A 12,032-nucleotide genomic window follows, 5' to 3' on the forward strand; every position below is an offset into this window, starting at 1 on the left:
TAGTTTCTGCCGTGTGATTCCGGGAGAAACTCCCCTGTATTGCGCTCACCCCACTTATCGCGTTCACCTTACTCATACGTTTCACCATAGACCCTCGAGGGTCTATGGTTTCACATGAAAACATGACGCAAATCATCGCATTCACCCCACTAAAACATTCACAAATCACAGACTTGAACCAAGTCAAATAAATCCAGTGAAAGCTTTGCCTGTTGCTGATGTCACTTTGGAAATGCCAAGGATGAAGCCGACTTTAAAATACCTTGCCTTAGCCAAACCATGGAGGTAGTCTTTCTTTCTATCTCCATGGCCAAACCATGGAGGTAATACGCGGGTTTTTATCACCTCCATGGTCAACTGATGTCACCTTCGCAGGTAATGCTGCAAATTAAATGTCAAGGGTGAAGGCTATTGTTTCTGTAGTTCTTTCAACACAAAGGATGAAGTTTAATCTTTTAAAATAACATCCATCGCCAAGACGGTCTTTGTTATGATAATGCTAGGATCATTCTAATAGTGATGCATGATGGGAAGTTTGAAAATATAAAGTTGCCTCAAAGATAGTGTGCTGTAGCCTTTACTGAATCTTTTAGCATAATTCTTTACAAACATGAAAATCGGCCGCAGAGTCACTCCATCGAGCGGCAAGGATGGGAGTAGAAAATATCAGCATTCATACGGCTTGATAGTTTCTGAGTTGTAACAATAGACCCTACAAAAATTGGTCAATGTTGAAATCAATCTCGCATTGTTAATCTGCTCGATGACGTAACGTAGAATCTATGATAAGATATAAAAGGCGATATAAATAAATTAAAAAGCAGCTAATCGGATTGATGGTTAATCTCACCAAGATCTCACTGTACATGCATATTCTTGGCTTTATCCAGCCATGCTCCTTTTTTAGCTCCATGATCCAACTATGGAAGTAATTTTTACGTCCATGATCTAACCATAGACAGTAGAAGCGGGGGCGAGTTAGCAATCACTTACGTAGCGTTGTAGAATGACCCCCTTCTTCCTGAAAACACAAAAACAAACCCGAAAAAAAACCTAGAAAACAAACCATAAAAACCAACCAACCAGCCAAACAAACAGCAAACAAAACTTTGATAAGCAAAATTCCAATCATATTATATTGACAGGTAACATAACACTATTTTCTGTACAACAACTGTTGGATCGACATTATACAGTGCCTCTCACCCCTCCAATTGATTCAATCCGTTTCTAGCTCTAGCTGTGTCAAAGTGAAGGTAGACTGAGTGACGTCATGAGATTATACACTGGGTGGTGTGATCAACGACGGGGGAACAAGATGAGTTTTCCATCTGGACCTACATACAGTAACAAATTTGAACTTGTAACAGTGGAGAAGCGAGGGCACTAAGTCAGAAATAAATAAAATGACAAAGATGAAAATAAATCTCTTCAACCGTTTTCGGGTTGCTAAATTCTATCCCGATTGGAAAAAGAACAAATGAACATCGACGTTGAGAGGCGTGTCGACCGGAGGTCAACACAGTTGATGCCGGTAATCTTTCCAAAGTACCCGTATGTTAGCTGGTACACAACTGTGCTGGCGTCAGATACTAGTCGACGAACATGGCGTGCTGACACAGCCTGCAGTACGGCGTGCAATAGCAGGAATATAGTGTGTTCAAGATGATCAACATATCACCACCCACGTTGGATCTGTTGCGGTACATGGCATATGATCTGGACTGAAGATTTTTGTGGATATTATCTGGAAATATAGGACATTTGGTGCTAATCTACCGCAACTATGTCTTCGTCGAAGGTGCGGGTGGCGGTCAGGGTACGGCCCTTCAATCGGAGAGGTGGGTACCGTAAAACTTTGATACCGTTTCTAACATTCGCCGACAAAGCGTCGTAAGTTTGTGACTGACGGTAAATAACGATATCATCCTTTACAGAGATCGATCTTGGAACGAAATGTTGCATCGATATGGACGGCCATCAAACCATTTTATTTCCCGCAAACTGCAAAGGATCGGACAGGTATGTACAATATCACCGTTGTATTACACTATAGGCGGCGCTTGCCGTGTTGTAGCCAACAACGTGGTCCGTTGGTGACGTAGACACAGATATACAACAATATTGGTGCCGAACTTATGTTTTCCTCGTAGACAGGGGGACTTCTCTTACAGCGTAGACAGTGTCCTGAAAGTGTCAATGAAGTCCATTCCAAGAGTTAGTAATGTAACCCGACTGACCGTTCTTGTTGACAACAGGAAACCACAGGACGAGTTGCCAAACCGTGGCCGCTGTTGTTACGGGTTTACACAACCCTCGCGGCATTATGATACCGTTTCAGACAGACGTCCTTGTTGGCAAGTCTGTCTGGTTTATTCTGTTCGGTTGTTGGCCTCGTTGTCTTTCAAACCGCGTTATTTTAGCACAAACTCTATTGAAGATCACGAAAAAAGTTTCTACTCATTTGTATACCAGAGGGACAGCATGAGTGTCTGTCGGCCATTGAGTAACGGTTCAAAGCGAAGGACATTTTCCATTATTTTTCCAGGAAACTCAACAGAGACAAATAGTCATGGCAGGCCATTGGGTAAAAACATCTTTGTTATGTTATGATGGTATTCCATACCAGGGTTGCGCGCATGACTCATCAGACATGTGTGTCCTAAAAAATAATGGGCGCCAATCTTTGTAAATAAACACAACAAAACAATCGATTTTTTGGTGCAAGGTGTTAAAAGGAGATTAAAAGGAGACAGAAGGCAATGCAAACTTTATGATAAACTGCTAAGTATCCAAATTAAAATTGTTGACCAGGAGTTCAGAGCACTTTATCATGGATGTTTTTACATCCATGACTTTATACAGTAACAAAGAACTCTCTAGTTGGCGATTTTTGAGGATAAAACTAATTTGAAAAGCGTGAAAAGATGTCTTGCTATAACATTAGTAAAAAATGTGTGATTGCAGCATTTATTAGTTCAATGAAAATTTGCATAGTGGGTAATAACAGGTTAACTGGGGTGATTGCTCAGTGATGGGTTTTATCAAAGGGATATTTCTGATGACAAACATTGTACCCATGTCTCTTCTTGAGAACAGACAAACTCTGACACATCACTGTCATGACGAACCTGCAAGGCTAATCATGAAAGACGGATTGATTTTTCAGCGATATATAATAAATTTAATAGATAGAATTGGAACACTTTAATACATTCATGTAGTTTGGTGAATTCCTTTGGTAATTTAAATATTAAATAATTGGAAAATCAAATAAAAAATCTTTCTCCAGTGTTGAAAGAGAAATTCAAAAATTTACTGATTAAAGAGAAAATGTACAGAATAAAAAAGCAATGAAGTGCATAATGGACACTGATACTAAAATTATGGCAGCATATTAAATAATGTGAAGCTTTCAATGGCCTAAAACTTTTCTAAAAGCATCCATATATATCTTGATTGGTCTAAATTTTTGTCCAAATGAATAGAATTTTGACCTTGAAATATTAGAGTTTGATATATGGCTTTGAAGTAGGCTGTTATTACTTTCACATGTTTCATAGTTTTGAAATAATTTGCAACAGAGGACTTTCAAACACAAATAATAGTGACTCACATAAAATCTTACAGGAAAACAATTAAACTTTATCTTTGTGAAATATTGGTGATATGCAGATTTTAAGTACATATCAAATGAGACATGAGATGAAACGGAAAAGCAGTTTGGAATGATGGAGAAATCCATGGATAATAGAGAGTAGTCCCTGATGGATAGGTTAATACCTTTCAGCTTTAATGAAGTGCTCTACGCCGCAAGGGAACACAACCTATCATTTATGAAATGCCAAAACTCTCTAAATTTTCCTTGCCACAACTGTCGAATATTAGTTTTCCTCAACAGAAATATAAATATTCATCTCTTCAGTCTTATGATTTTAGTCTGAGTTGTGAATTGAGTGAAAACAATATTTGTATGTATTGATAATGATATGAAGGGATGTAATATTTTATTTCTGTTACATGTAAAAGTTGGAAAGTCATTCTTACACTGCCACTGCTTGCTAGAAACAGAAATCCTGACCTTGAAGTCACTGGTTAATCCAAAACTGTGATGAGTTGTTATAGGAACTGCCATGTAATATCACGGTAATGAAAGTAAAACACTAAATGTTCAAGTTTGTGGTATATCTATAATCTTACAAACAACACAAAATACAAGGCATTCCACGGATAATGACTATTCGGCAATCAACGGATAATAGACTATTCGTCAATCCATGGATATGCATTTGATGGAACATCTTTGTGAAGATGAATATTGTAAGATCTTTCAAAAATATCATTTCTGGCGTTAAGAAATTTGTTCATAATGGAGATTAAATTATAAAAAGCTTCAATAGAGATCTAATAAGATTAGTAAAATGTTTCCATTAAAATCCTATTTTCTGGTGATAAATGGCAGTTTGATACAGAAAGACATCTGCTTGTATCAAATTTTCCTGAATCATGACTGAGATGCAAAAACCACAAATTTTGAAATAATCACATTACAGACTCATTTTGTGAATTTTTAAAGTGATGAGTAAGTCACAAAATTTGTGCAAGTTCATTTCATGATATTAAAATGTTGAAAAAAATTTATAAATTTATGCAGTGTTCCAGCACCAATGAGATCAACCTCTGATGGTTTGTGATGTTGTAATAAGTAGTTCACACTGCAAAAATAGTTTTCAATGACAATTTACCAAAATGATTCTTCATTAATTTAGCAAAATAAATATTTCTGATGTACAATCTTGATATTTTTTTCAAGAATCTGGATTATTCAGCAATCCCAGCAGGGTTTACAAGCAAAATAAAATTGTATTGTGAGAGTTCAACAATAAATATCTGAAAGCAGCCAATTGGTACAGAAACTAGTTGAAAACCCCACAATTCACCTTCCAACTGACTTCCTCTATGTACGGAATAGAATGTCTGGTGGTATACATGAAGTAAAAATCCTAGTGTATTTTAGGATGTGCAAATACCATGAGTTGTTGCTAATTGTTCTCAGGTCATGTTGTCAGACAGGTCAGATGGAGATCCTATTGACAGTGGCAGTCATGTGACTAAGGATGCCATGGTGTCAGTGTCAGTGTGGGCGTGTCCGCATGTGCAAGGGTATCTGTGTATCTTTGTGTAAGCCTTCCTGCACCCACTAGTTACTTTTCCATAGAATGCTTGGCCTAGCAATAAGTACTTTTAGTTTCTGGTGAAATTTTAATTTAGCTGTATCACTATTTATTACATTGGTTGTGACATTTTTCTCTCTGAAATGTGGTTGTGTGAGGAATAAAATGCTATTGTTTGCTATGTGAATCCTCTGAAGTGTTATTTAATGAATCATCAAATTATTCAGGGATAGTTTTGAATGTTAGTTGGTAGAGGAATAACAGGAAATTACATGTATGGGGAATCAATCTGAATATCTATCACTCTAGACAGATAGATACATAGATGTATACTTACAGATACACATACACACAATTGCATACATATTCATGAATATGAATGTGCATTCAGTGTAAACATTTGATGTACACATATTTGTTACAAATATTGTCGTCTGTCGATAGTTCAGTCTTGATACTGTATTTGCAGCAGATACCCTTTCAAATATCTGATACCAGATTGTTTGCTGCAATTAAGTGAATTAATGTGATACAATCTTATTGGTAACCATGATTGCAGTATATGTTTGCAGTGCAGTAAAAGTCAATCAAATCAAGCAGACAATTTACACTGTTTTGTGTCTTTGTCACTGATATTGGAAGTCTAGTTCAGAGATATAATGCCATCTGCTCTTTGAAGTGTCATTTCCGACAGATATCTTGTCTCTCTGTGTGTGTGCGTGTGTGCTTGTATTGGACATAAGAAGGCACTACATCATTGTGTACATGATGGAGAATACTTCAGTGTTATACACTTTTTATGAGCTTTTTGAGAATTCATCCAATGAATGCATGGTTTTAGACTCCTGTTCTACAGTCCAGCACTCTCTCTACAGATTGGTAGATTCTGAAAGATAGTCACCGCAGGGTTTACAAACTTGAATCGATAGATGAAGTGATGGTACGTGCGTGAAGTGGTATGATATACTTCAAACATTGCACAGTTGATATGATCCCTGGCACAGTATTTTGAATGAATTCTGTGTTCTGAACAACTAACTACATTGTGTAGATGAAAAATATGGTGTTCCACTGAACTGGTACCCCACTGTTTTTCAGAGGAACTCTTACAGGGCTGCAGAAAAAAGCAGTGTACAAGAAAAAGAAATTACTTAGCTGATATTTTCCATGCGTAGCATAGCCTTCATTGAGATTTAAAGGATTAGTAAATGTTGTGGAATGTAGCGTAGCACTGTGTTGTACTATTTGCTGAGCAATTTTATCTTTCTGTGTCTGGACTTGTCAGCTAACAGGTCCGGTATTTTACACTGTGAACTGAAAGTGGCTCATAATAACACACTATTCTTTACAAATTAGTGAATTGCTTGCAATATTTGATTTTAATGTTACTTATTATGAATTCAAAATACAAAATGTTACATCATCTATCTCAGGTCACATGATAGTTCTATTTATATCCATCTTGAATAGTTCATAGCATTTGACCATTTGTTAGTGTGTTGTCCGTGAAATGGACTGTATAGTTTAATCCCTTGTGTCTGCCAATTTAATGTCAATCAGAAATGTATAATGGAAAAAATGAAATACAGTTTATGTGTTGTCCGTATGGATACATCCCTCAAGGCTGTAACAATTTTGAATTTCAGTGCAAATACACCAGGTCCAGGAATGATTTGGTAATCAACACTTATAAAATGTACTAAAAAACTGTCGTGATAATTTTTAGGCAGTCGACCACTTCCGTAGTATGTATTTATTTCTCTATACCAAAATTGCACTTATAATGTCAGGACATACATACATGTAATGACTATCATTTTTCCTCTGACCAATATACTATGACTTTAAAATACTAATTATATAGCGTCACTTTTTCACAGTATTTCAACGGTTACTCTAACCATGGTATTGACAAAGCCATTCATGTCAGCTGTTGGTTGCCAAAGATAGGCATCACCTTCACAGCTATGGACAAGGTTAGCTGTCCAATTTGACTCCAAAAATAATATCCATTTTGTTACATGTAACTGGATCAGATAAGGAAATTTGATCACACTACTGCCTGTGTTCAGACAAGTTTTAGAAGATCTTCTAATACCAGCAATACATAAGTTTAAGTTGTTTATTCTCATTTTTGCTATTAACATGACCTTTAGGTTCAGAGCCTCCCAGTTGTGATATTCTTAATTTTAAAATTCAGCCTTTTATGATTTCATTGAATTATTTTTATCACGTTTGGCAAGTATATTTAGAGTATTATATTGGCTGATATGGTAGAATGAATTTGCCCTAGAGGGTGTTAACTATTGCATTACTCTCATAGGACACTATGTCTATTTATGTTTTGTGGAGAGATGGAAATTCCATTTTGTGTCCCTGCCTAATTTCACCGATTAATTTCCTATTTATCCTGTTTTTGGTATTCCCAAGTTGATTGCTTTGGTCTATTTTGCAAGAGAGGACAAAAGTTCTGAAATGTAACCGTGAATTTTCAGCTCTACTGTAGTTACGTAGAGTGTGCTGAACAATGTGGGTTCCCAGCAGTGAGACGTTTTCCTTCCGAAACCACCGGCTTTGATACTGGTATCAGAATATTAAACTCTTATACTTTATAGCATTCCATGGACCACAGTTCAGCATTCCGTGGAACACGCTTTAGGATATCCAATACATGATGGTAACAAATTCCGTCTTGAAAGTTGCTCAAGCTTAACACTTATCACGTGGTGTTTGTAATTTGATAAGACCTGTGTCTTCAACCATAAACCTGACAGACAGTGAATAGAGTCTGAATGTTGACAAAGTCAGTTCATGTTAACATTGTCAGCCGTTTGAAAAGAACTAATAGATATTGATATTTACTCTGCACTCAGTGTTAAGGAATAATCACTGTAGATTTTAGTAATTTGGGCATTGAAATATTTATCATCTTTTAGATTATCATTTAAATTTTTAATTTTTTTATTTTCTATATGGTATTGAAGCAAAGCATTGAACAGATAACTTGCATGGGTACCACGCAATAGATACAATGTTGACAGTTGAAAAGCTATCATTTTTGTCATTATTTTGTTTTTGATAGTTTTTAATTTTCAGTCTCTATCTGTCAAACGAAAGATGAGTGTTGAATGTGTTTTTAATGTCATTATTCATCAGTTTGAGTAAATAAGTACTGTATTGCTACAAAAATATTTTTTAAAAATTGAAAGATGCCACCATTTGGTCGATAAAGACTGAACTATTATTTCCAATTATCAATATTATTGTTCTTATATCCAATTACTCAGTTGATATTGTAAAATTGAATATATAACTAAATGGTTAGTTGGGAAAAACCTGGAGTTTGAATATGCAGATTTATGGAAAACCATGAACTGATAGTTTTGAGACTCAGAACCATTTCAGAGACAAACAGAACTTGATATCAATTAAGTCCCCTGTCAGTATACATGTAATCTTTCATATGGATTCAAGCTCTCCTACTTTAGGTTATTTTTATGAATCATTTTAGCGCATTAGTTTTTAGTTAAATTTGAAGTCTAGGATCTATCCATCGTTTGATGTTTTGCGTTCAGTTTTGGTTATGAAACGGCAGATAGAACCTAGACTGCTACATTTAATTAAGGAATTTAACTTGATAAAGGTGGATATACTCTGATGTGTTGATGTCTTAATTCATAACATCTCATCATCCGGTATAAAAAAAATGATACTTTGAAACCAGTGTGTGGCTATGTCAACAAGGTGCACTGTTTTCACAATTTCCCGATATTTCATCTGGTAACACAAAGCCCTGGCATGCAGAGCTACAGTGTGCTTGTATACTGTAGGTTGTTATACATGACCCCACAACTAGCTGCAAGCTGTACACACTTTTATAGTTTAAATCATTAGGTGTAAATGTGTGAGTGTGATGGATGACCCCTAAGAAATCATTTAAATTATCCCTGTGACATACAGCCATGTCAGACATGACCTCAAAATTGATCTTACAAGAACCCAGTGATGGTTCATGGTTAAAGTATGTTGATATGCCCCCACATCGAGATGTGAATTGGCCTGTCATCACAGTATGTTGATAAGTTCCCACATAGAGCTGTGAATTAGCGTGTCAACACTGTTGTCAAATGACACTATGTATGTCATGACCATGCTTGCTATGCCATTGAAATATGTAAAACTGTCTAATTAGAAATTTTATCATTACATAATTCTGGATGAAAATCAATAATCATATTGTGTCTTATAGAACTGCAAATTGCGGTGAAAAATCAGAGATATTACAGACATACTAATTGTATTTCAATTTGTGGATGTGTTACTGATATGTTCAACAATTTTTAATCCTTTTTTAACAATCTAATATTGCTCACCAATACCTGCATAATTGTAGTCATGGTATTACTACAGGTTGTAAGGTTGATACAAATTGGTTTACCTGCCCATCTTTGGCTGCTAAATTCTCTTCCATTGTAACATGCCTACGTGGAGCATTTCTGGAAACTGCTATTAAAGAATAATTACTGTATTGTGGAAAATGATGTGCTGATTGGAGTTTCGTTCACTGCAGATGCTGTTAAGTTACATGAATATATACCAGTTGGTATGTCAAATTTGAATTTGCGAAAGAAATTTTGACAAAATTTTGTTACAACCTGTACCTCTAAAAGGTTCCCATTTTTAGGAGACAATGGTGACAGTAATACAAATGTACAGTGTAGCTGGCAATTACATTGCAGTTACCAGATATTTTAATAAAACTTAAATTGGATTAGGATATCTCTAGCCGTTGTTACAACTACACTCATTGGAGGGGATATCTCTAGGCTTTGTTACAACTACACTCATTGGAGGGGATATCTCTAGGCTTTGTTACAACTACACTCATTGGAGGGGATATCTCTAGGCTTTGTTACAACTACACTCATTGGAGGGGATATCTCTAGGCTTTGTTACAACCACACTCATTGGAGGGGATATCTCCAGGCTTTGTAACAACCACACTCATTGGAGGGGATATCTCTAGGCTTTGTAACAACCACACTCATTGGAGGGATACATGTATCTCTAGGCTTTGTTACAACCACACTTATTGGCGGGGATATCTCCAGACTTTGTAACAACCACACTCATTGGAGGGGATATCTCTAGGCTTTGTAACAACCACACTCATTGGAGGGATACATGTATCTCTAAGCTTTGGTACAACCACACTCATTGGAGGGATACATGTATCTCTAGGCTTTGTTACAACCACACTCATTGGAGGGGAATATCTCAAGGCTTTGTTACAAGTACATGCTCAAGCTTTATAAAACAGCAGAACTTCAAGAAGAAAGATTTATCATACCATGGTTATGATTCTCCATTGTTGAATTACGATGTGTAAGAGTTGAAAGCCATTAAAATTGTTGAACACTGCCACATATTACCCAATGTAAAAAATGGCAGTGTTGTGATTGTTAAGCATTTGACTACAATACAATTTACAATACAATTTACAATGTCAATGAACAGTGGATACAGTCTGCAATTGATAAAGTGTACAACATGTGTGACAAACTATCACCATGTGAAGTGTTGGGGATATGATAGGCGAGCTCTATAAATGTGATACAAAATATCTAACATATGTCTTGTTGGCATTTGTAACCATCAGTCTGTTATGCTGTCGTGTCCATGCAGTATAAAACGCTGTCGTGCTCATGCAGTATAAAACGCTGTCGTGTTCATACAGTTTGATACACTATCGTGTTCATGTAGTCTGATATGCTGTCATTCATAGTGTTGATGTACTGTGATCAAACCACTGTAACCAGAGCTATCCTTTCACATTAACAGATAATGGTTGTTTTTCAAGGTTACTCAACAGTCCATTAACAGTACGACCTTGACAGTCATCATTGTAACAGGTTGAAATAAATTCAGTTTATTTTCAAGGATACACAACATGGTAATTATTTACAAGGAGAGCAATTTTATTAGTTTTGAAGTTTGCTACACTTCACCCAATTATTAAAGATAACACATCAAGTTTATCACTGTTTTTTACATGTGGCATGGCTTGTGTAATCTCTATGTTGTCATGGTAATACATAAGGCAAATACTGTCCTTTTGTGTAATGTTGAAAATTGTAGAAAATACTCCCAAAATTCTGTAACAATTGATCTTAATGGCTGTTCTATAAGTCAGAGGATAATCATTTCTCATTTGGAATCAAATCAAACAACAGTTGGCCTTATCGTCTTTTTATGATCTCCAAATCCTCATTTTCCACTGATGAAGAGAATAATGTTCAGTGTTGTATTTTCATTCAGTGATACAGCATCATAATGTACAATAGTCACCTGTAGTTCTATCAGTGCCATTCTATGTAAGGCTAGAACAGTCATTCCACAAGGAGATGTAAGCTAACTTTTGAGTCATCATTTATTGGAAGTTATAAAATGTCCTCCTTACTTGCATTGACTACTAAGAAATCTGCTATATTATGGATATTGAGTATTGGTAGGTAATACACCAATCAGACGTGGGAAGGCATGCGCCAATCAGAATGAACGTAGACACCTAGGAAGCCATACTGTTAAAGTAATCAACAACAGAATTGACACACCTGTAATAAAGAGTATTGAAATTTGTCAAAATGTAGACCAGTCTTTAGGAAGAGGTAAAATAATGAGGATATTGAGAAAATGCAAAGTTACAATTACTTAGCAGATGTGTAAACATAACATGTACCTGTTTTCAAATTTATATAATCTTATGTATTGGAGAAAATATTAGACAACACATTTTAGTCAGAGTGAAGATATGGATATTCAACATAAAGCATGTATATTTTCTTTATATTTTAATAT

The 12,032-nt window shown here is 35.8% G+C and overlaps 1 protein-coding gene across 2 annotated transcripts in view; it reads left to right on the forward strand.

The window, feature by feature from the left end:
* The first annotated feature begins 1,574 nt into the window (after window positions 1-1,574).
* The window catches only part of LOC139115084 (kinesin-like protein KIF13A), a 125,788-nt gene continuing 115,330 nt past the window's right edge, over window positions 1,575-12,032 (forward strand). The window contains exons 1-2 of one of the 2 annotated variants that reach the window (XM_070676970.1): window positions 1,575-1,841; window positions 1,938-2,022. In XM_070676970.1, the coding sequence (XP_070533071.1) occupies window positions 1,787-1,841; window positions 1,938-2,022 (140 nt within the window). In that variant the 5' untranslated portion in view covers window positions 1,575-1,786. The remainder of the gene's footprint in view (window positions 1,842-1,937; window positions 2,023-12,032) is intronic. The other variant, XM_070676971.1, reaches the window with a different exon arrangement.

This window comes from Ptychodera flava, chromosome 17 (assembly GCF_041260155.1).
Source record: "Ptychodera flava strain L36383 chromosome 17, AS_Pfla_20210202, whole genome shotgun sequence".
NCBI lineage: Eukaryota > Metazoa > Hemichordata > Enteropneusta > Ptychoderidae > Ptychodera > Ptychodera flava.